Source organism: Talaromyces amestolkiae (genome assembly GCF_001896365.1).
Source record: "Talaromyces amestolkiae strain CIB chromosome Unknown scaffold4.1, whole genome shotgun sequence".
In the NCBI taxonomy this organism is placed as follows: Eukaryota; Fungi; Ascomycota; class Eurotiomycetes; order Eurotiales; family Trichocomaceae; genus Talaromyces; species Talaromyces amestolkiae.
This window is the reverse complement of record NW_024468040.1, coordinates 1496910-1521779: the sequence shown is the minus strand read 5'-3', so window position 1 is coordinate 1521779 and position 24870 is coordinate 1496910. Positions and strand designations below refer to the sequence as shown.

Sequence of the window (24870 nt, the reverse complement as noted above, 5' to 3'; positions counted from 1 at the left end):
ATAATACGAGGCAGAGACAAGGAATTGCAATTGCGACTAAATGGAAGCCGGCTTGATTGAGGAAACAGTCGAAACAATAACATGTTGAAAAAGACCTCCTACACAAGAGGAAGCGCGTTGTTATTATACTTCAAAATTACACGGAGATCTTTAACTCCGCACGGTCTGCTTGGGGCTGGGTGGACCAGCGATAAGCTCGGATTTACCGCGTTCGGAGAAAGAGGCCGAGCACCCCGCCATCTGATAAGATCGCGAGAAGATCGTCTCCTCGATAGATTTGCAATTGGTCTATCTAGGACACTAGGGCTAGGCAGCAAGTCTATATATCCACTTGGAATGTGAGTCAATTATTATATCCGAGGCTCGGGTGTATGAGCAGGAGGTGAGGATTGCTATCTATGAACATGAAGGAGTGTTTCGCAATCAGGCTGCAACACCGCGAACTTCAGTTGCGCTAACCGCAACTTCTCCAGCCTTGCCAGCCGCATATGTGGTCGTTTTGTTGTTCTGCTCTTCTAAGAACTTGTGATGATCATCTGGTAATGTATTAACATAGCCCTCTCCAGGACTCGGCCAGGCATAATCCACCCATTCCGGTCCCAATATCGAGCGCACCAACTTGGTCGACTCTGCCGTCTCGAGGGATTTCGTCGATGGCGTTTCATCTGAGTAAACAACGTCATCGAGAACCTCGCGATATATAGCTACCAACTCATCGACTTCCTTCACATTACTCACGCCCACCACCGTGACACCCAGTCGTTGACCATTACTCAGCTTTGCAGTAGCACCATCCGTCGCCTCCAGCGGATGTCCATACACACCCACGGCTGAGCCCTCTCGTATCCACGACTCAATTCCATATCTCGTAGCCAGCGACTCCAACTTCTCATTCTTCTCATCCCGTAGCACCTCTACAGCCCTTGAAGTTGCGTCCCTCAACCCGTTAGGCGCAGGATGCCAGTCAAACACACCCTGGCCCCTCAACAACCCCATCCCCATTATCGACGCGTTAGGCACAACATCCACACCCGCAGCCTGCAACCTCGCCAACGCCTTTGTCGCCAATCGCGTATTCTGTAGATTATAATTCGCATACGACATGACCACATCCAACGGCTCCCCTGTTTCCTTGAGGACTAACTCCGCTAATTCCGCCAGTGTCTCAACCGGATACCCCGAAATGCCCACATACCGAATCGACTGATCCGCATCACGAATGCGTCTCAATTCGCGTACCGCTTCGAGGACTTCTGCCGCAGACACGAATTCCACATCGTGGCAATAAACGACATCCAAATAATCCGTGCGTAACCTTTTCAGACTGCGATTTATGCTATATCGTACCCAAGCAGGCGAGTAATCGAACGACGATAAGGCGACTCGCCCGATTTTGGTGAGAAGTTGGTATGTATGACGAGGGAATTCAGACGCTACTCGTTCCGAAGCGAGCGCTTGGCCTAGAATCTCTTCAGAGGGGCCGTAGTATGGGGATGTATCAAAAGCGCGGATGCCGGCGCGAAGTGCGCGGTGGACGATGGATGTGGAGGGGAGGGAGAAGGGGTCGTCATTGTATTGGGTGTTGAAGGTTGCGGTGCCGAGGACGAGGGGGGTGAGAACTTTTGATGGAGGTGATCGGGCCATTTTGATTTTGTATTCTCTTCTTCAACCGGAGAAGTTGAGCTGGAAGACAAGACGGCTTGCCTGGAAAGGAAGAAGAAAGGGATAGATATATCAGATCGATAAGCCAATCCGATCCGATAAGCGGAAAAATAATTTTTGCCCCTCCTTCGCGATCGCCGCCCCGCTGACTGGCCGACTAATGGCATGTGAAATGTACTCCTTATATTCTGTATAATATTGATCTTCATATATGTTTTTTCATTGTTCGTATCTTCTGGGATAATATGTACCAAAAGAAGGAGAAATTCCTAGCTGTATTGAGATGTTTGTAAAGTACTAGGGTTGACGTCGCACACCTACGAAGCAGACACTCTAGACCAGTCGATTTAATCCGGTCAATTCAGGCTACTGCGAGTAGTCGTTCAGCCGTTCATTCGTTATTCAGTCAAATCAGCTATGTACAAATCCCCAATATGGCTGAAGTGTATGTCACTTGACGGGGAATGGGTCCTTTTGAGGTATCGGATATCAAGAATCTATCTTGTCTATTTCTCTGAAAATAGTGAAAGTCCAAGAGAAAGTGCTTCTTTGCTCGACGTACAGGAAGCTAATACCGTCAATGCAGTGATTAAACCACCAAGTATCCGTTCGCCAGACCCTCACTGGTAGAGCAGGGTGGAACTCTATTCGAAGGTCACATCACTCTGGTGAGTGGCTTTGAATGATCGTCGCCAGTTTCATCGCCTCTATGGCGAGATGTACCACTATTTGAGCATCCCACTTCTGCTGCGAAATGATGGACTCGAGGTGCAGCTTTCGCAAATGCGGCAACATGACAGCCGTATCTACAGATCTTCTCCTGGAATCTGTGTCAATCAATACTAAACCATATTATAACAGCTTCTGGGCCGCGATCAAGTATTTTCACTACCCAGATATTCCCTCCTAATAGACGTCTGCTGCTTGTACGCCGGCTTAGGGATCGTCAGCAAATAAATATTCTGATCACTCAGTCTTCGCTCATGCTGCTGTTCCTCATCATCCCGATCATCTTTCATACTATGCGTAGTTATCGTCGTACCGCTTTCGAGTCCAACGACAGCTTCAAGCCAGCCTCTAGGGCCGGAAACTCTTCTCTCGTCACGGCTGCCGGCAGCGCCACGATCGGAATGAATGGGAGGCGTGCCGTCAATGTCGTTGTATGATTGTCGTAATTGCCGCCGTTTGAACAATGGGACGATTGCGGGACAGCATGCTGCTATTACGCCTAGGGCGAATTCCATTTCAGATATAATAATTAATACAACCAGCGTATCTAATCCGTTAGTTTGTAGCTTCTCGTCGCGAAAGATGGGAAGAACGCACAAGACTGATCATACGTCGCCAAGACATATGAATACTTATTCCTCAATGCATTCGCAACTGTCGAGATCAAACCGAGAGCAATCAACCCCCATACCCGGATCTTTTGCTGACAGGTCAATTGCGTATTCCACAGGACAGGAATTGGCGAAATGCTTAGAAACAGATCCAGGACAATCGTCAGCCCAGATTGAGTATATACGACGGGTGTGGCATCTTTGTCCGACGGGCAGAGGACCTCGACATGTCCGCTGGATCCGCTGACCAGGTGGTCATCACAATTAAACACGTTGATTGCGAGCGCGGCGATATTGATTGCGCCAAGGAAGAACATTAATATCCACATTGGAATGATAAACCAGCGACTGTTGAATTTCAGTCGATGCAAAAACAGGCCGATAGAAATCTTGTTGAAGTAAGAACCAATGACAAAGACAATTGTAAAGTCGTAGAGAAGGCCCAACAGACTGGCTATCTCGAGGATTGGGTCGGAGAGATTGGCGGTATGTTTTCCTAAGCCTTTGGCGACGAGGTAGTAGACAAGACCATGTGCGCCGATCAGGAAGGTCTAACAGAGTCAGTAACTCAATCCCAACCGAAAAGGCTTATGTGAAAGAATAAGACTAACTAGCGATAGGAGAATGAATCCATCATCCCACCAGAATCCCCACGCCAATCTTAGTCGAACATAACATCGCAAGGCTACGAAAGTAATCGAGAGGACAAGAAGAACAGTCGTAACAGCAATCAACGTCGGACCCAAATCTTCTGTTGGCGAAGGCATTTTTTTGTGTTTCGCGACTCTCTCGTCTTATCTCACCACTTCAAACACAATTTTCGAATGGATTCATCGTAGAACCTTCAACAACGACGGTAGCATTCTCGTATCGCACAGAGTCGGAATAAATTTGAAATGTAAGGATTAGCAATTCATATACGTTGTTTTTCCGCCCTCTCACGTTACACGTAGATGATACATTGGAGAAGGAAAAAGAGTAGAAAGAGTCTTGGAAAGTCTTGGAGAAGTCTTGGACGTGCACTTGGTAATAATAGGAAGGAACATTAAAACCCATCTTAGTCCGGTTTTCAGACAATGTGCAGTGTAACTAGGCTGTGACCTACGACAGTGACAGACTGAATGCATCGCACTAATAGCAGAGTATGCATTAGCACGAAGTAATAGTACGAAGCACCGGACACCGATTCGGCCCCAAATAGGCAGTTACAGTTTGCCAGATACAGAGACAGGCTGTCGTTGGAAGACAATTCGACCTTAGAATGAGCTAAATGAGCTAAATTTCTCATGGGCCAGCAGGAGGATCAGCAATTAATCTATGCAATCAGTGATTTGGGAAAGAAACGCGTTAGACAGTTTTCAGCTCGTGGCCAGAGTCTGCTGTACTTCAGGCCTAGGTTGAAGAAAGTGGAGCGTTCGAATGGGACGGGGTTTCTAGAAAGTGATGGGGCTCGAGCCATTTGGCGAATCAAACCCCAGTCAACTCGTACAGCTCGCAGCGTAAGCTGATGCCTGTGGGCTTCGTATAATTTATATTGACCGACCAACCAATATAAGATTGGCGATAGGCAGAAGGAGAGAAGAAGCCGGAACAATATTTAGAGTTTTGTCATGTGACCCAGCACAACCCCGAGTGGGGATCACACGCTAGTCCTGGAATAGTAAGTTCGGGGAATGATCCATCATCTGTTCTCCGATCTTGGCATTTTACCCTAGCCATTCGCTCTCACTCTGACTTTAAACTGTCCTTGCGAGGCTTGCTGGAGATCGCTTGATTAGGGCTTGACTTTGTGCAGTTGTGTGACGCCCTGTGGTAAACAGACCACACTCTGTTTCTATTTGCTGAGATGTTGTGGATGGACGTCAAATGACTGTGAGATCGAGAGGCTGTCGGAGAGAAACCAGATCTCCGACGCCATCACCGGAAGACATCATCCGTCAAGCACTGCAAAATTTACCAATTGCTTACTGTCTATCATCCAGAATAAAATACTACGCAGGCATCAGTTGTACTTCAATTTGCCGTCCCAACATACCATCATCCCCGATCGAATCACGTCCATTGCCCAAAAGGCTTGACGGCATGCTACTCAAAACGCCCCGTAAGAGATATGCACATAGCACTGGTTAGTGTCTAGAAAATCTCACTGCCAAGGGAAATATGCACCACGTTCGAGTCATCCATAAGGGGCGGAACCTAATGGTTGCATAGCACATTCCCAACCAACTGCTTCCTCGCACATGGGATAAGCGAGACTTTTGGATAAAACGTGACAAAGGCGTAGACGATCAAATATTTTGACCAATTCGAGGACTAGGAGGCACCGATAATGGTGGACCGCGTCACTTGCCATCCTATACTGGGGCTGAAGGGACGTTATAGACGTCTGTCAACTGGAGGGCTAGATATCTCACCTCCCGAGGAAGCATAATTCAAGCAGTAATGTATCAGTCAGAGATGACTCAGTAAGCGGACTTAGGAAGACGGATTATCAATTAATATGACATACACAGCGTGGGCAGATGCATATCTGAATAATCCTGGTAAATATAATTGGTTGCAGATAGAACGGCGCACTGTGTCTATCGAGAGGAGTCTTGAGGTCACTCAGACCAATGTAACACATCTCGGTAATGCCTGGATAATTAAAAATGACTCGCGCGGAGTGCAGTTCAAAAAACGAAGTTGACTGTGACAGTAGATCCGTAGCCATTATTATATAATCACATAAGTACAAGAATTCCATCGATATGACTGGCCAGATATTCGACATATATCACTGATATCATCAAGAATAAACTCCTGAACTAATACGGCGGAATACTGGCCAGTTATAGGATCGAACCATCCAACAAATGAAAAGAATGAAAACGCCATGCTATGCCGCAACCCAATAAACAACGAAACGGACGTCTTTCGTCACAAGTATAGTACAAGTTCTATGATGCCGGTATGGGCGAACGAAGAAGGGAGATGGTAAATAAAATGTCGGTATCGTCAGAAGTAATCGTTTCGAACACGATTTTTGGCTGGCAACAGTCGACTCAAGAACGAAAAGGCGCAGTAGGTGAATTGTTGGAGTCGATCACCGATCCTTGTAGACCTTTGGCTTCCAACCCTCCTTCAACTCCTTATCCATCGTCGCCTTGCGCTCCGTCTCGCGCAACTCCATCTCAATTCGTTCTCTTGCACGCAGAATTTTACTCTGCAAATAGAAACTTCCGCCCTTTTCCGGGTCATTTATATCGAATAACTTCTTGAATCGTTCCATGACGGTCTCGAGTTGTGCCTCACCAGCAGCCGCGGCTTGGGGAGGTTTGACGTTCAGGATTTTGCATGCTTCGTCAAGCGTAAGTCCACTGGAGGCATATGTGCTGGCGCCCGTGACATTTCCTTTTTTCATCTCGGAGGCATATTTAGAGCTGGCAGAGGCTTGTTTGTAGGCTTCTGCGAAGGCGCGGCCGAAGACTCGGGTGCCGGTTACGACGAGGGTTGTAATGATGCGGTGAGCCTGTAGATAGTACGGTTTAGTAAATCAAGTCTCGTGAAAGTAAATTTATAGGAACTAATTGCATCGACGTACCATGATGATTGATAGGATGGCCCTGGGTAGGTATAATGACAACGTGATGCGGTGGATGACTTTGCGGCGAGTCTTCGGAAGAGATCGTCGGAGAAAAAAAATACCGTCTCAATACGGCTAGCTCGATTTCCATATCACGTGATAGAGGCTTTTACTTGATGATGATTGGTCAATCTATATCTACTTTATTTTGACCTCTAACTACATACAACATTCGTGGATGGCGTTTCGATGAATGTAATTTCTTCAAATGCTTAACAAGTGCACTCCCTAGAGATGAATGTACAGGTTTTACAACCGTATTCGCGATGGTGACGAGGAAATGGAGCCCCGACAGGCCGGTGCCAGACGGAGTTGGGATTAATTATCTGTTTACATATAACATAGAATACGTTGGGGATGAATTACAATGTATTATGTGCGTGGAGCTTTCATGGACCCCAAATAAGATATTGCTGTTCGATGTATCACCAATCTCGAAACACTTTTACCAAAATGAACGACAGGCAAAGACTTGACTAGAATTGAAATGGACCTCATCGTGTCATTTGCACTGTATCATGTCATCTGCAGTGTGTCCCTGTTATCGGTGGCATCACTAGGTTCTGGTTATAGATTTAGTCAAAGAGGTACTCGTTCTGTCCTTTTGGTTAGAGTCATGGCTCAACGAAAGGTCTTTATTCTCTTTCAACACTGATGAGTTACACACTTACTGACTTTTTTGAATCACCTAACATCTCTACTGACTCAAGATATGACAATACTTACAGAAAAGAACCTTTCCGACTCGAATATTACACCGATGAGAAAGACTATATCAGAAACGGAGTTACATTGCAATTCCGTGATGTGAACTCCAAGCAAGTGGTCTATTTCGAACACAACATAAGCGATGTCGTGTTTCAGCAGTGCATCTTTGTTGGGATTGAAATTTGCCGCAAATACAATAAAGTACATCAAAGCTGCTATCTCAAGCGAGATTATGGCAACAAAAGCGATGGCGCGACAACTGAGCCTTAAAGTTAAGGCCCAACCGACCAATATTTGTGGAAAAAGATTCGAGTGTCTCAACGACAGTGAGCTCTTTAAACCGACAGCTTAGGTTGTTTGCCAGTCTTATCCCACATTTAGTCAGCTATTCGTATATCAATCCATGATGGTTGTCCCCTGCGATCTTTTTCTTTATCACATTCCCTCCTTTTCTTTTGACCTACTCCTTCCTGATATTCTTTTCTACATTCTTGTTCCCTTCTTCTCTAGATTGATCCCGCTGATTTTTTCCCCTTGCTTTTATTAGTCCTAATTTACTTAATTAGATTCTACTGTAGTCTACAGGCTATGATAGAATCTTCATACTTTTGTCTATTAACTTATAGACTTATATAGCTTAATCCACCATTACACAACAGCTTGATACGACTATTGCATTCCACATCACTCACAGAAGTTGACATGATCATGAGTTGCTTTGACAATTCGAACCCGGAAAGTATCTCTAGAGTTCCTCATCCATGTTTATCCATCCCATCTAAAGGTCATCTCATGTGAAGGTGTTAGGTGCCCATGTGTTCATATCTTTTGGCACATAATGCCTTTATGCGCCTGGATGACTCGTTTCTACAGTTGAGATGATAATCCTTCAAGTCATATTGCATGACTATGTCCACTCCTGAGTCATAAAATGAAGCATGAATAGAATTACTTAAATGGAGAGATCTACGTTCTCTTGTTATTTTTCTTCTTCTTCGAACTATATTAATGAGTATCTTTGCCAACATATAAAATTTTCAATCTTCTATATACCTTTAAGGAAGAAGTATATACAAGCAAGATCTAAATCAATATGCCTCAAATTCTCACCCTCGGTGAGCAATTTGAGCAACGCTTTCATGATAATGCACCTGATCGTTTTGGTGACATCTACATGAAGTTCGAGGTTCACTTTGAGGACACTGGACATGAGTACACAGTCATGATTGGACTCTATGATTGTGATACAGACGACCAGTTAAGATGGGTCGAGCCAGCGCCACAAATCCGGGTTAAACATTACGCAGATAGGTTGATCCAAACTGAATTCAACGTGAAATTGGAGATTGACAATGACAAATATCTTGCCGTTTTCGATGGCGATCTTGATGACCGGGGATGGAGTGAGTGTCTTCTTATTGTCATGGAATTCGAGGGAGACACGGTCAAGTATGAATTTGACTCTCATGAGCTTTTTGTTGAAGAAACGCGGGTGGTAACTCTCTTGAGTCATAAAACGTTTACTTCAGGTGCTCAGCAAATTTGGGGAAAGGATTACATCGGTTGTGGGAAATCGCTCGCGATAAAGGATGGACACTCGCTGGAGTCTTAATTTGACTAGTTACTTAGGTCCCTCATTGATTCATCCTTCACTAAACTCTTCCCTGAAGCTAATCTACTATTCATTTCGAGAGAGGATGTCTGTCTACACATTATTTACCTAGGTACTAGATTGCATTGTGTATTCAAATCAGTTTGCTGAAAAGTCAATGATCATTATAGCATTGATAGGAAGCTATGATATTGAGATGACTATGATTTTCTTTGTCTACTTATAGGATGAAATGTATGCTTGGGACGTCTGAACTTCGACACATTAGTTCCCATTTGCTAGCACTAAGCGAAATCCCTATCTCGACGCTACTGGCAATGATGGGTCTACCTACTATCGAGCAATTGAACCCAGCTCATGCCCTCAACACATGAACTACTGTCTTCGAGCTCAGTACATCTGATGAGTCTAGAGGTCTAAACGGTGTCAATGGTGTCAACGGTCATAGATAGACATTCGTTGATGCTTCCCTCCCACCAGGCTATTACATGTATATAGCCAACGGAGTTCTGGAAATAGACCAAACTACTTAGACGTCGGACTTAGTATTGTAAAAATGACTATGTTACTATTCTGAATTTGTCATTCTAGGGGATTCGTGTTTGCAATTCTCCAAGATGGCTAGTAACAATCCAGGATTCACTAACAGCTCTTTTTTCATGTAGCCTAACCCAGTCATCTAAAAGTCCATCAATCCTATTCCTCATCTGAACATAGTCAACTCCTTTGCACATTAATGACTATATACATCCTGATGACTTGTTCTCAGGAGATAAAATGAGTCTGGATCAAGGTCATGCTGTTTGACAATCACTATCTTGACTCATTCAAATGAAGGATAAAAAGATCAACTGTAGTTGTGCAATGTGTGTTTCGGAAATGTTCTTGTTCTATTCTCAGATGTACGACCAAACCTTCTTTGCGAGAAAGTAGAATTGCGTGAGTATCTTCTTTTGGGTTATATACTTGTCTATAAAAACCGATTTATCTTACCATGCCTTTCATACTCCCCCGCCTGTCTGCTGCAGAAATCCTAGTGCAGCAGTTTCATTCTGATACTGCTCCACGTGCTCAAGACGTTGATATGGAGTTTGAACTTGTTTTCCATGATGAGATATTTGGGTACAGAGTCGACATTAGCCTCTACGAGCACGGGACAGATATCGCTGTACAATGGGTTTCGCCACCACCAAACGTCTGGGTCACTTATTATACAGAGTCAACACAGATCACAAGAAGAGAGCCTCTTCCAGTGAAATTCACAAACGACCGGTATAGGTTTGGTGCTTTTTTCGAAGATACTTTGGAAGGTTTTTCGTGGAGAGAGTTCCTTATTATTGGCCTGAGGTTCGACGAGTGGACAGTCAGTTACTATCGTATGACGTCGAATGGACCGATGGTGATTGAAGAGATGAGAAAGGTCTCTCTACTGAGTCGCAATACCTACGAAAACGGAACTAGAACAATCTGGGGAAAGAAGTACCACGGTCGTGGAGAATACCTTGCTCCGACGCAATCCTAGCTGAGACATGATAGGCAGTTCCTTTGCTTTTTCCTTTATTTATTTATTTATTAGACTTGTAGTGTGATTTCTTTCCTTTCGTTATGGAATAATATAGATAATCTCATTATTATTACATTATAAACCATCTGAGATTTCAAAGGGGCTTGACATAATATGTCAATGTATACGCTATCTACGTACTAGGTTACAACGTGATTGAATCTGCCGACATGTCCCTTCTAGGAGCCAACCTAGATACTTCGTCCAGGAATTAATGGAGTAACTAGCGTTCTATAGCAAATTATAAGTTTGGGATCATAGATTACTCACAACGTCTAATTTTGGGGACGCTGTTTGTTTATTGATCTAATCCGCAGCCTGCCAATTCCTGATACCCACTCATCCCATCTCTGTGGAGCATATTATCTCTATACGCCCGACTGACATGTCCTCTGAATCAAGGTCTCAGTAAGTCAATTTGAGTTACAGCGCTCGTTTGACTCAAGAAAATGAAGCATAAAAAGCTCAACTGCGCCGTTTCTACATCCTAAAGGTCTTATCCTCTAAGTCATGACCTCTAAAATACAGCCCGAGTAGATGTTGTGATCTCCTTAATACATCTATTTTATCAGATAGAAATATCGCTCTTCATCCCATCAAACACGAAAGTGACCCCTCGATGACTATTATCTTTGACTCAAATATGTAATTGAGTCAGAGAAAATGACAATATACGTATATGAAACGACAGTCAGTTGTGATTCATGAGGATACATGGATGGAGCATAAATTGGCTCAGTTGCAATGCATCAGTCAATCTTTCTCAAATATTTTAAATCATTGCTTTGATAGTATTAATATTGAATCATATCAACAATATCATCTCTTGAGCTCCTATCGATCGATCGAACAAGTCGTGGAAACGAGCCACGCCTTCTTCAATATGACCAAGCCGAACGAACCMCCCAAGCCACTGTCCAGCAACCAATCCAAACAATCATCTTCTAAGATTGAAGAAGCTCAAGTCGACGTTAATGGTTGGTTGGTTGTAGAAGAAAAAAAACCCCGCAGATACACATTCAAAATTGCCCTCTTCAACGACCCGAACAAAGAGCTGGCAGACTTGCGATTATTCGGACCACTAGGAGAGGTCACAGTAACATACACTCCGGACTCAGGTCAGCCAAAAGTCAGGGATCCTATTAAATTGTGTCTCGACAAAGGCAGAATCTCTACAGTATTTTTCAAAGACGGATTCGATGATATCATCTGGAATGATGTTCTTGACATTACAGTTCATTTCGACAAGGGTACAATCACATTTAAGTCAGAGACAGGCGTACGAACAAATGCTGTGATGGAGTGGACTCTGAAAATAGAGAATAAGCCCGAGGAGGTTCTTGGTATGACATACGATCACTCCACAAGTCGAGATGCCAAGTGACACGTCGACATCACGGGGCTATCATCAGTCGACAAATATCCATACAGACACTCTTTTGTCATTTCTTCTAGCTTTCCGAATGCCAGCCTTACACTCCTTCGTCCCTACTTGGACAGTTCCCGCGGCTCTCTCCACATGATTTTCCTTCATGGCTATGCTAGGCACAGCTTTCTATTCTCTCCCACTTTCGAGTCCTTTAGGCTCGATAGGCATCCTAATACGATTCAATTATCTATATCAATTATCTGACTTTCACTTGGTTATTTGCTACTAGATTATTTCGCGTCTTTTTGGTCTAATACAATTACTTGAGAGGATGTCAGTGCATATCTTTTTAAGTGTAGCCGTCACATTCCATCGTCGCCATAAAGATCTGAGCTACTTCAATTCTTAGGTAAGTTGAATTATAGATTAGCTTTATAGGTATTGGGTTTATATTTTTACCTAGATAGTGAATGACTGTACAGATGCCCGTTGGAAGACTGGCTCCATGGTAGGCCAATACGTGGTTGCCTCATAGGTCATAATCGGGCGAATCAATGGTAGTTTATATTGTACCAGGCTCAAGGGTTTATCATAGACTAGTGCTCAGCTTCGATAAATGGTGCGTAAGTAAATATCGGGTCATCATGGAATAAGAACCAGTAGAGTGACTCACATCAGTAATCCAATAGGTCATTTAAGAAATACTTGTCTCTGCTCTCCTGAAGGGCAAACTTGTCCTCAAGACCACAGATGAGTAACAGATTAATCTCTATCTTTGTTTCATAATCATAATCTTCGACCAGCGACACTATCAAGCGGGTGGATGTGATATGTTTTCTTATAAGCACGAATATTCTGATTATAACGACTACACAGTAAAATCGTAGGGATCTGGGGTGTGGATGAGGTTGGTGGCTATCAGGGAGCAAATTACAAGCCGAGTTACAAACCAGCACCCGTGTAACCCTGATATATGTGGTCAGATTGAGATCTGGACCCCATACGCAATCTGACCCCTATATAACTCGAATTTATGTACAGGATGATCACTTAGACAGTAAAAATAATGATAATCCGCTCCGTCGACGTGCCGACTCAGTGCGGGGTCGACGTACGTATCCTCATTCACCCATTATCCCATATTTCTTACACCAACTATCCATCATCCATTACAAATCTAGCTCCAGACTTATCAATATGAAGCTTCTATCAGCAGCGCTCGCTGCATTGCTACTGACCACGTCCGTGACCGCCGGTCCTGCGGCTTACGGTGTCTGCCAGACCGGATGTGCGGCTGTTGTCATGGCCTGCTATAGCGCAGCAGGTTTTACATGGGGCGCAACCCTAGGTGCTACCGCGCCTGCTTCTATCATCGCCTGTAACACCGCTTACGGAACCTGCCAGGCAGCTTGTGCGGCAGTTCTTCTGACTCCAACGCTCTGAAAATGGTGATAGGGAGAACCAGAGCAGTGAGTGATTCAATGTCTATGATGTACTGAGCTATGACTGATTGATCTTGATGCGTTTGATCTAGGTTCCGATCTTCCGATTATGCGGCCACGGTTGTCGCTGATGTTGATGATTTGAGAGAGGAACTCGTGTGCTCTGTATTTTTGGCCTCACAAATCGGGTTGCGTTTCGGTCTGACCGGATCTGACATTTGTTATGAATTTATGAATGCAGCGACAAATTTTATTCTTTTCAACTTCTACATGCACTATGTTGTGATGAATGCTTATATTGTTCAGTGTACCTTTGATTCCAAGGAAATGACAGATTCATTTCAATTTCCTCCTCAATGAAATTACAGGACTTTAACTCATGTAATATAGGTCACCGTGCATCAAGCAATTGGACAAGGGTTGGCTTGTTCGAAGTCTCCTTTGACCATTAACATGATGCGTTGGACTTAAAGTAGATTTGTAGATCTATTGCCTGCACAGGAATAGATATATCTTGTAAATGGGGCACATAGGCTTAACTCTACGTCTTGAAGGACTAAGAGTAAGGTAGACATGTATACACTGTCGGTATATCAATGCATTAAAACAGAACAAAGTCCACTTTCGGGCTCGATGTGTTTACTTTCGAATTGTTAGGGCTGGGGCGGGAAAACCCTAACAGAGATTGCGAGACGTCTAGCACCCCTCGTGCTGTTGAGTAGAATCTCGGATCTCAGGTTCGTCTGCATGCCGCTTCGCCATGAGATTATAAATTTTATAATTTACACCATTGATATACAAGGTACTTGTAATGATTTTAGTCATACAGCAAACTAGTGCTTGTTATGCATAGCTCAAACCCCTGTCTAATTCCTAGGCATTTGAAGACCCAGTTGTCGGAGAGGTATAGCTGGTGGTCGCCCTTTCGCTACAACATGGTCTTTCTAATCCCAGGTAGGGATTTCTCCAATAAAAATATGTAGAATCGACTAATATTACTCATAGAAGGTCATAAACTCTTGAAGCAATTGATGCTACATGGATGCCCAACTCGTGGGATGACAAAGTCCAATCTCCCAAATCTATTCAGTGGTGGTCCAGTATCATTTAACCTCTTCTCCCATCGAGGAAGAAATCTTTTTGCCATTGTTATGTTACCAACCGGGATGTCGACTGTAAAGACAGTGGCGTTGAGGGTTTGACGTATCTGATGTCCCGGAAGGAAGTTGAGGATCGTTGTATGTCTCATAGCCTCTTGGCTTTAGAAGTATAACGCTGAGGGATATTCGATAAACACATCAATCTGCTTTCTATTCAATCGAAGCTCTAATACAAACTTTAGAAGGTCTCGTCGTTGTATTAGAGCACAATATTGAAAGCTATACCATTCTATATTAACTGCCAAACAGAGCTGATATGAGTTAATCTTGAATAAGACTTGTCGGCGATCTGGTAGAAGTCTTACTTCCCGCCGTATTGGGGCGTCGTTGTTGTATGAGGAAGTAAGGTCAGCCACCCAGAAACTGGTATCATACTCGTTCTCATGGCCAGCATTGGCCGGGCTACTCTTAGTGGATCCAAAATGCGTGCTAGGATACGCTATAACGGCCTGGGTGCTATGGTTGTATACGACTGTATGCTCTCCCTGGGTTCCGCATCGATTTTAAGCCCAACGATCACTATCTTGAGACTCGCTGGAGAAGTATACATGTGACAGGTGGTTGTCCTGACATGATTCGCCAGCCCAACGCTCCCCTAGAGCATCGAGCATAAAGTCTCGAGCATCAAAATTGCCGTCTATCACATGTCAGCTTGCCTCAATCTAGTGAGTAAGAACATAGCCTACGTGTCTGGTGTCCAATCCTCTACTAGCCTTCATGGCAACAAAAAACCCGTTGAAATCGGCCCATGAGGTCCTATCGAGACATATACACCTTCCGGATCCGGAAATTTTCGATCAAGAGGAAGGTCATAAAACTACGAACCCTCAATGCCACACTCTTGATGTTAGTAGGTAGAGAGTTCCACTTGGTACTAATACCGAAAAGCCGTGGGCGGTCTGAGAGAATATCTTCCGGCTCGATATGCTGATTCGGCTTCTCGAGCTCGAATTGATTATGTTCACGAAAGCACGAGGGTGATGGGATTGTCTCGTTCACGTAAGTTCCGGTATCATAGGTATATGTTTTTGGACTTGATATAGAAATATGTATTCTTTTCATTCACGTACAGATTCTAGCTCATCAAGTTTACCATACAACAAACCAACAAATTCCTAGGCTGCACTAAGGCTCCCAGAAGAGGCCGTCGGAAGAATAACATTGTAGCCATTTGTCATTCAGCGATATGGGACGACGGGACTGGAGATCGGGACAATATGATGGCAAAAGGCATCGAAACAAGATTTCAAGTAAGCGGTAACTACCCTCTGTCTGTTATATCTAAATTATCCCATCATAAAGAGCCCTTTGCGTAACACATAAAACACTACGTACAAGCTACATGTAGGTACGTAATACTTGAAGAGGAATTCTTCCAATTATCTTCCTCCACCTTCTTCCTCTATGACTGGGTGGACCAGAGACTTCTTCCTACGGCCAGTGAAAGTATGAAAGGTCGCGTCAATGAACATAACTCACAAAAGCGTGCCTCGTGTTTATATCCCATGATCCATCCATCTGTCGACACTTTTGGCACTCACGTAGGATATCTGAAACGTCTACTCGCAAGCAGATTTCGGCAACATGCTCTACGAGCTCACCCGAATGTTGCATGGCCGTTCTGTCAGTAACAAAAGTTCTACTCTTCAGCCAAGCTATTTCAAAATATGAGGGACGATACGAGACTCACGGCCTCCGTGATGAGGGATGATGGCAAAATAATAGATTAGTAGACTAATTGAGTGCAAATTTAGTTCATGGAGCACTAATCAATTGCAAACTCACTAATTGCCCGCTAAGTCCATCGCGGATTAGGCATCCCGAGGTTGAACAGTTCGTCCGTGGAGGCTGAAGCTGGGCTGGAGTTGCGTCATGTGGAGAGCTCCGAGTGCCGAATTGTTGCTTTAAACTATTGAATTGGAACATGATGTTAGATTGGTGAGATGTTGATTATTCTGGTGTAGATGACAGGATGAAGTTTGTTTCCGAGTATTGATATAATCAAAGGTTAAAAAGGAAAATCGCAGGGCGTCCGACAAGGAAGGCGGTCACATGCTTCGGAGCCAACTTCTCAGCCTGGCTTTCTCGGCTCCCCGCAGCCGATAATCTACTTCCAACTTTCTTCATCTCATTCTGCTGGTAGCGTTCATTTCACTCTCTTCTTTATTCACTCACTCATCAACTTTACACGGAACTTCTCATTCATCGATACTTTCCAACAGCTTACCGTGAATGCGACGCTCGCAATGACCCTTGGGAGGGAGTTCATGGAATACACAGCTCTTGTGCATGGCAGCGTTTGGTAAGCTGGATTTCTTATTCGCAGACATGTCGCTTAGTGCTTATCCCAATAGAAATACCCTGGGCTGATCCCATGTCGCCGCCGTCTAATATATCAGACAATGGCGCGCAGTCGAGCAATCCCCGAGACGCCCATGCACCGACGGTGGCCGCATTCTCACCCACAACCATAGCTGGATCATCACTCACCTCGCGGCAACGCTCGAGCGTCATCGTCCATCGCAAGTCCCCTCTTTTAGTCGCTACACCTCCGCCTATCACACGCGCTTTGGCGCATTCTCACCCGTTCCTTTTGCCGTTGAACAAACTCGCCGGCTTGTTGACATGGTCTAGCGGAGATCCGTGGGCAAGCTTCTTGCTCGTAGCTGGTTTCTGGGCCATCGTTTTATACTCCGATGCCATAATTTTATATGCTGGACCGATACTGGTGGTGATTTCATTGATTTTGGGAATGTATTCGAGACGGTATTCGCCACTCTCGTCGACCGGAGTGACCGGCGAGAAACATGGACATCGGAAACAAACGTCTGAATCGCTTTCTACACGACATCAGAAGAGTCTAGACGAGATTGTTGAGACCATGAGAGAGTTCACGACTCGATGCAACATTATGCTCGGCCCGTTGCGAGAAATGACCGATTTCCTTTCCACGCAAAGCAGTGCAACATCGGCGACTACGCGGCCGGCCTTGACGTCACTTTTGATTCGGATTATCTGTATCACGCCGATATGGATACTTCTTACCCTTCCTCCTTTCTATATCATCACTACTCGCCGCGTTGTTTTAAGTGTTGGCACAATCATTCTTACGTACCATTCCAGTCCTGCTCGCGTCTTTAGAGTTCTGTTGTGGCGGTCACTGACCGTCCGACGTATCTGCGTCTTCCTCACGGGTCTCAATTTTTCGACGGATAAGACAGCAAATACAGCTGTCGACAAGTCAAAGATTGCGCAGTCCAAGAATCATGCCACGGCAATCGCAACTTCTAGCAAAGCCGAGGGAGGTGTGCGATTTACTTTCATCGTGTATGAGAACCAGCGACGGTGGCTGGGTATTGGATGGACGTATTCCTTATTTCCGCATGAACGTGGAGCTTGGACTGATGAGCATCTGAATGATGTACCATCGAAAGATAGCTTTGAGCTTCCTGATGCTAATGGTGGTAATGCAATCTGGCGTTGGGTTGAAGGGAGTCAATGGCGTATCGAGGGTGGCGATAATACTAGCGACGGTGGTGGTTGGATTTATTATGACAGCAAAGTAAGTCAGCCGATATTCTTTCATCTAGTGATATATCTCTAATCTTTTACAGTGGCAAGACGGTCGACGAGGAGATAGCTGGGGACGGTACACTCGGCGCCGAAAGTGGTATAGGGATGCCGAGCTAGTCGAAGTTGACGAAAATGGAGTTGTTCCCGAAAAAACAACTAAAGTCCAGGATGACTCTGCCAGTATCAAATCAACTGCTTCGGCAGATCCCCAAGGAAGCATGCGAAAGCGTCGATGGTTCAATAATTCCAAAGATCTCAGCAGAAACACACCTCCATCGCCCTCTGCATCCACATTCTCATTCACCAACCAGGAAGCGGACAACGTCGCCCCTTCACAAGATACACCTTCCGCATCCAGCACGGCGAGGAATTCCCGACCCGTGAGTCTACATCGTTCCCGCACAAGTGATTATGGAGTTAAACCTGGCAACCAATACAGCAGTAGCCCCGGGCAGCGGAGCGTAACCAGTAGTCTCCGTCGCACAGGAACTGAAGATGGCGACGCAGATAGTCAGAAGAGTATTCGTGATCGCGAAATTGAGGATGCTCAGAATCGGCTGGATCGATGGGGKGCGAGGGCCACTGGTGGTACGGAGAGAGCGGAGAGAGAGCTGGGCTTGGGTGACGACGTGAATATGGGTTTAAGTTGAAACTTTTAACCATGATACCTTTGCTATTACTTCGTTATATCATCATTATACCTATTTTTCCTATGAGTACGTAGTATTGAATCTAAGCTTGAAGGATATTTGGTATCTAATCTGATAAACTAATCTTTCCCCCACAGCCCCAGAATACCCTGGACTAGTTTCTAATTGAGGCAACGCATGCGATCTTAGTACTGTACTAACGATCAACGGCGCTTACACAGGCACCAAGGTTACTTTCGGAGATTTTCTTCTGTGGACTTTCCCTTGGCATGCCCCTCAACTGGACAAAACTAGAGAAGTAAAGTCGCAAACTGTAGCCTCCGTCACCACAGCTGAGGTCATAATGTAGGATTCTCTATGCAGTAGCTGGTAGGACTGGGGGTAATATATAAGCCCGGGGTATGTACCTTAGTCTTTGAAAGGTAAACAATGCACCAGTATCTCTGAAACTATTCTAGACAACGAAATAACTTAGACATTCATTCATTCCAGCATCGCAACCATGACCGAAAACGAAGAACTAGTCGCCCTTTCCAACACCCTATCCTGCTACGCGCCCAACCCCAAAGAAGCAGAATTCATCTACAAAGAGATCTTCGAAGACCACTGCTACGATATCCCCAACCTCCTCCCTGCTTCGCGATTAGAATCTTCGGACCCATTTATAATCGACGCTGGCGCAAATATCGGCTTATTCACGCTGTACATGAAACAGAAATACCCGAACTCAAAGATACTAGCCTTTGAGCCTGCGCCGCAGTTGTTTGGGCTTTTATGTCGAAACCTTGAGCTAAATGATATACAGTTCGTGGAAAACGGCAGTCATCCGCATGATGATGTTGAAAATGGTGTGGAGGTCTTCCCAGTGGGGTTGTCGACTAAGGAGAGCGAGGAGAAATTGACATACTATCCCACGTTACCAAGTAACTCGACCCTAAAGCCGGAGGAGAAAGCTTTATTGCATCGAGAAGCTGTGAAAACGAGTGGACAGGAAATGGCAGATCACTGGTTTGGGGGGTCGTACGAGATCGATGTCAAGTTACAACGATTAGGACACTACTTGAACAACAGAAGCAAAGAATGGAGAGTCATTGATCTACTCAAAGTCGACGTTGAAGGTGCAGAACTTGATGTGCTCAAGGGGCTGGACGATAGGCATTGGGACCTGATACAAAATATTGTACTGGAGACGATGGAGAAGTCCGGTATTCGTCCAGAGATCGAGGAGCTGCTAAAGCGAAAGGGGTTCGAGTTTACAATTGAAGGGGCGCCGTGGGCGCCGGAGGAGTTTTATACGATTAGAGCATATAGGGAGGTTTATAGCACATAAGCAGGGTGTGAGGAAAGGGAAGGAGAAGCAATAACTTGCGTCATTCGGGATTAGAGTAGACTATATGCTTACATTTGGCTAGCAGAATGTTGTAGCTCATAGCGAATACATGCCATAACACATCATATCCTATCTTCCATCTTGATGTGCGATTCCAACTTGATCCTTGACGTACAGTCCATTCCCCCTAATATACTCAATCACGCCGCGCGGCGTCAAATAGTCCACGCTCATGTCATTCATTAACAGAAACCGTATTTTGGTGCTCGAGTTCTCGTCATTTAGTACCTGCGGCACAAACCAAATACCATTTTTGTAATCCTTGAGACCAGCTAGTGCTACTTCAGAATCGGTTCCGGCACGACCAACGACAAATACGCCGAATGATTCGAATAGGTCGGGCAGACCGCTCCATAGACCGGGTTGGGACATACTATACGTTGTCAGTGCTGTTCATATAAACTATGCTAAGAAGGCTTAAAAGAGATGAATATTACGTTTGCATAAGGTCTGTCCCAGCTAAAAGAGAGATCTTCACCGGCTTCATTACACCATTGACATCTCTAACGCCACCTAGAGCTCCGTTTATCTCGTCGTCGAAGTGCTCCAGGACTTTTAGTGTGGGCACATATTCGGGCTGCATAGACTCCCAGTGATCCACATCCATCCACGAAGATGATTTGGTAGCAATTTGGCACATGTTATACCTGTAACCAACATAAGCTTATACCAGCCCAGAAACACTAATTAATACCATGCAAGGTAGGATATTATTACCTATGATTTGCAGCCACCAGGCCCGCCTTCTTGTACGTATCGCCAACAGGTGACATGTAAGCTGCCATCAACTCATAGTCGGTGTGTAGTCGAACATAGTCAGCTGCCATAACGAACATGCGCAAATGAAGCAGTGTCGGGGGAGAGAAGCTGCCGCATGCAACGAGCACGAGTGGTGTTTTGTCGGACTGTGTTTGTTTGGTTTTGAGAAACTGCTTTGGAAATTGATATGGCGATGTGCTACCCATATTGTAAGTCTTTGTACTTGGAGGGATGTATTGAGAACTGTGAGATAGTAATGAGCATGAATTCAGGTTGTGCAGCCAAGCTGTACAGACGAGAAAAAGACAACATTGGAAGGACAAATAAATTTAAAATTGCGGAATTTAGACTACTTATATACTTATGGCGTTGGAGGAACGATATTGCAGACAGAATTACGGTGAATTTTTATCTTACAGCGGCAACGTCTGTCTGCCAGTGACACGCCGTTTTGTACTTGTTTCGAGGCTGACAGACCAATTTGCTAGTGGTCATTTTGTTTCGGCCCGACTTCTAGTTTCGCCATGCGTCTAAATTTGTTTGGCATACGAATTCTTTAATGACATTATTCTACGTTATATCTCTCCAGTGATTCCATCCAAAAAAGCTGGAATAGCACCTACTACACCAAACCCAGCTAGGACCCACCATTGCAACATAGCTGTCTTCACAGTCGGTCCAAAAGCAGTACTTCCAATAATAAGTGGTCCAAGAGCTCGTCCAATCCCGGTCAAACTTGTAGCAACTCCGTTGAGGGCACCCAACGTTGCAGGTTCTTTCGCCGAGTTGTTCAATAGAGTATTCCAACACGGGAAAGTGAATATTGTGCATACCAGCTTGGTGAACATGAGTAGCGGAGCGACTACAATATACATGGATGGGGGAAGATAGGTTGTCAGTGGGGTTATGATGTATAGGATTGGAGCCATGATGGAGACGACTTTGATACATCGCACGACACCGTACCTCCTTGTAGCGCGAGAGAATATTCCGAATTGGAAAAGGATTCCGGCAATCCCCGTGAAAAGGTACAATAGCCCGATTGTGCGTGATCCTATTTTGTACAATTAGCCATTGTGGATATATCAAAGACGTCTGAACATTACATACCCATGCCAAACCCACCACCATCTGCTGTTCTTGTCGCCGGCAAGTGCATGAGAAGAGGAAACAGCGCATCAAAAGCCATGTTATGCAGCGCAACCAGCACGTGTGTAAGAAGGATATATCTGGACTGTTTTGAGAACTTTTGGTAAAGTTGGCTGATCTTATTGCGGTTATGCTCTGCTTGACATGAGGACTGTTGCTCTGATTGCTGCTGTTCGGAATAGGGGGGAAGCTCTATATCATTCTCTTCATCATTGGCTGATTGGCGATCATCATCATGTTGATACTCGACAGGTTCATATGCGAAGTCTTTTGTTCTGAATCCTGCAACGCAGTGTTTGAGACGTCGGCTTATTGCCAATCCGTAATCGTAGCGATAACGTTTCCTTTCTAAAGTCTCCTGATATGGGGTCAAAACTGACGGATAAATTCACACCGAGGAAGATTTTTACCTCCATCATCATGAATCCCACCGTAATACCAGCAAAGTAAAGCCCGGCTACAACCAAACTCGGTAGCAGATACGGAAAGTTCTTCAGCAAAGCTGATTTCCCGATGGATGTTGGGAACTTCTGACCAGGTTCCGCCAACGACCCTCCTAGAGCTGGCCCAAGAATACCAGCAATAGATAGACTGATGTAAAGGATATTGAAACCTTCTGCCCGTTTCTCCTTATTCGGAACTAGCTCAGCCGCCATTGCTCGCGCAATGCCAACATTCCCACTAAAGAGACCCAGTCCTGCGCGAGCTAATATAAGTGTGACTAAAGACTTTGACAGTCCCGTCATCACAGTAAAAATCATTCCGAATGCTAGACAAGACAAAATGACTGGTTTTCTGCCCACGCGATCTGATAATAAACCCCAGGGTATCCCGAGCAGACATTGTCCACCAGGGATTACTGATGTTGCTATTCCAACCCATCCTGTGATTTCACTTCGAGGAATTCCGAAAGATTCGATCATTTGCGGCTGTTAAAATTTAGATTAAGACGAATTTTTTGGTTCCAATAAAAAGGATTGAGTCATACCAGGTACGGCAAAGCCAGAGTTAGGGCAACTGATGTCGGAAAAGCGTTGATTGTCAGTCAGAAGAGGGTCATCATGGTAGTGATAAATTTAATCGAGAGAGAGACAGAGTATCAATTACCTGGCTCTGAGAAACGGCAAAATGCTGGGAATGAGCAAGAGATCTATTAATATGTAGCTTCATCGATATATCAGAGATGTTTCACTCACAGAGTACGCATAGTTGCAATGTTGGCAACTGGTCTTTCTGTCCCATGGTTGTAATCAATTAACACATAACCTCAATGGTGCCTGTGTTGTAGGCACAGTATCACTTAAGGATGAGTGAAAAGAAGCAGACCTTTAATTTGCTGGCCTGCGAAGCCGAAAAATATGTCTGGCGTTGACCAACGATTATGACGGTATCCATACATGTACCTGTACAGTACGTAATTTACTTCAATACAATACAAGTATTATATGCTATAGGATTACTAAACTACACGAGCATGTCCGCAATCTAACCATGTTGGAGATGAAAATAGTTCTTCACAGCAGGGGGCATACAGATTTTGGACCCGCGTGGCAAATTGAGATGCATACGAGGTTTCTACAAAGCATATGCCGCCTGACCTTGGTATCATTCGGTCTCGCTCCTATGCACGAGTCGGTGTAGTATCATGAATTGCCACCCTTTTGTCCAACGTCCTTGGTTTGCCGCTGATTACTTAATGATAACTGGATATAATCCAGAAAAGTCTCTAAATGAGGACTTATTCATATAGATTTGATTTACATTAGCCCTCATTTGCTGGTTCATTAGCGGCCTCGCTTTGACACATCGTTAAGCACGGAGTAACTTAGGGCAAATCGAAAGTTAACTACCGTAACTATTTACACTCCCATGCTTAAGATGCCTATTGAAGAAGATTGAACACGAATGAGTATCACATAAAAGTGTCTGATCTCGGACTACTCATCGTCATGTATCTCTGATAACAGTCTAGCTGGAGAACTCTACCAACTGTCTCAAAACACGATTGTAGACTGAGAGCAATTTAGGTATTTCAGCTTCCGCACGATCGTGTAAGCACTTCAACAGCTCGGAATAAGAGCAGTTCAGCTCCAAACCACAGATAGACAGTATCCGTAACCAGAGCAAATTCAATGATACTGTCTTTGTGCTTGATTCAATGATGAACGCATACCGTCGTAGAGTCTCGTTTCCTTTCTTCCAGCCTCGACGCTCCGAGTGATGGTGAGATTCATAAGATGGAAAATTTCTTGTTTTCTTTTCATGTGACAAAAGAATCATGCTCAGTGCATAGCTTTTATGATCGAGCTTTGCAGCCGTCTGTACAAACTCCAACATCGTATGAAGTGTGGCAGTATCGCAACAACAAATCTCAAGTACGCACCAAGGGCGCTGAAGAAGTACAAGTAGAGTCCTAACCAAATCTGCCTCTTCTCCGACCAAGCAGCGTTTTTCCATGACAGCGCAGTTGAATAAGAACTGTGGTCTAGCATTCATCAAAACGGATCTTGTTTCCTCCTGCCAGACACATCTTAACTGCTTCACAGAACTTCGAAGCTCATTTTCATTCTCTGATCCTTCACTGTAGAAAGGGATATTTGCGGCCACTGCCGATGCTTTCTTGGCGAGGACATGTTTGATGAAGGGCTTTTGAATCAGGTTGTCCCATTCTCGTGGGAGTTTTGCAACGGAGTGAATGACGAAGGCATCCTTAATGCTGATACCTCCACCCTGATCAAGCTTATAACACCATTCTGGCAATGGTACGTCGCTTGTCAGGTCTTTCGGGGTGACCCAATTGATTTGATGTGCTAGTACATAGCTCACTGGAACTGCAGGGGCAACCATCTTTTGAATTAGTCTCGTTA

General features: G+C 44.7%; 8 protein-coding genes across 8 annotated transcripts; 4 read left to right on the top strand and 4 right to left on the bottom strand.

Annotated features, from left to right (window-relative positions):
- Positions 1–423: 423 nt before the first annotated feature.
- On the bottom strand, positions 424–1644 carry BHQ10_003085 (uncharacterized protein; the record flags this gene model as incomplete). The annotated part of the gene is made up of 1 exon (XM_040875302.1): positions 424–1644. The coding sequence occupies one exon, from the start codon at positions 1642–1644 to the stop codon at positions 424–426; it is 1221 nt and encodes a 406-aa protein (XP_040731589.1).
- An 893-nt stretch (positions 1645–2537) lies between these two features.
- BHQ10_003084 (uncharacterized protein) lies at positions 2538–3769 on the bottom strand (the record flags this gene model as incomplete). Its single annotated transcript, XM_040875301.1, has 3 exons — positions 2538–2938; positions 2989–3553; positions 3614–3769. The coding sequence occupies 3 exons, from the start codon at positions 3767–3769 to the stop codon at positions 2538–2540; spliced, it is 1122 nt and encodes a 373-aa protein (XP_040731588.1).
- A 2318-nt stretch (positions 3770–6087) lies between these two features.
- On the bottom strand, positions 6088–6588 carry BHQ10_003083 (uncharacterized protein; the record flags this gene model as incomplete). The annotated part of the gene is made up of 2 exons (XM_040875300.1): positions 6088–6513; positions 6586–6588. The coding sequence occupies 2 exons, from the start codon at positions 6586–6588 to the stop codon at positions 6088–6090; spliced, it is 429 nt and encodes a 142-aa protein (XP_040731587.1).
- A 1840-nt stretch (positions 6589–8428) lies between these two features.
- BHQ10_003082 (uncharacterized protein) lies at positions 8429–8947 on the top strand (the record flags this gene model as incomplete). The annotated part of the gene is made up of 1 exon (XM_040875299.1): positions 8429–8947. One exon carries the CDS (start codon positions 8429–8431, stop codon positions 8945–8947), a length of 519 nt encoding a protein of 172 aa, XP_040731586.1.
- A 4130-nt stretch (positions 8948–13077) lies between these two features.
- Positions 13078–13323, top strand: BHQ10_003081 (uncharacterized protein; the record flags this gene model as incomplete). The annotated part of the gene is made up of 1 exon (XM_040875298.1): positions 13078–13323. One exon carries the CDS (start codon positions 13078–13080, stop codon positions 13321–13323), a length of 246 nt encoding a protein of 81 aa, XP_040731585.1.
- A 3533-nt stretch (positions 13324–16856) lies between these two features.
- BHQ10_003080 (uncharacterized protein) lies at positions 16857–18705 on the top strand (the record flags this gene model as incomplete). The annotated part of the gene is made up of 2 exons (XM_040875297.1): positions 16857–18044; positions 18097–18705. 2 exons carry the CDS (start codon positions 16857–16859, stop codon positions 18703–18705), a joined length of 1797 nt encoding a protein of 598 aa, XP_040731584.1.
- A 502-nt stretch (positions 18706–19207) lies between these two features.
- On the top strand, positions 19208–20035 carry BHQ10_003079 (uncharacterized protein; the record flags this gene model as incomplete). Its single annotated transcript, XM_040875295.1, has 1 exon — positions 19208–20035. The coding sequence occupies one exon, from the start codon at positions 19208–19210 to the stop codon at positions 20033–20035; it is 828 nt and encodes a 275-aa protein (XP_040731583.1).
- Positions 20036–20164: 129 nt separating this feature from the next.
- On the bottom strand, positions 20165–22659 carry BHQ10_003078 (uncharacterized protein; the record flags this gene model as incomplete). The annotated part of the gene is made up of 6 exons (XM_040875294.1): positions 20165–20468; positions 20533–20742; positions 20813–21097; positions 21503–21908; positions 21965–22361; positions 22414–22659. The coding sequence occupies 6 exons, from the start codon at positions 22657–22659 to the stop codon at positions 20165–20167; spliced, it is 1848 nt and encodes a 615-aa protein (XP_040731582.1).
- Positions 22660–24870: the final 2211 nt, after the last annotated feature.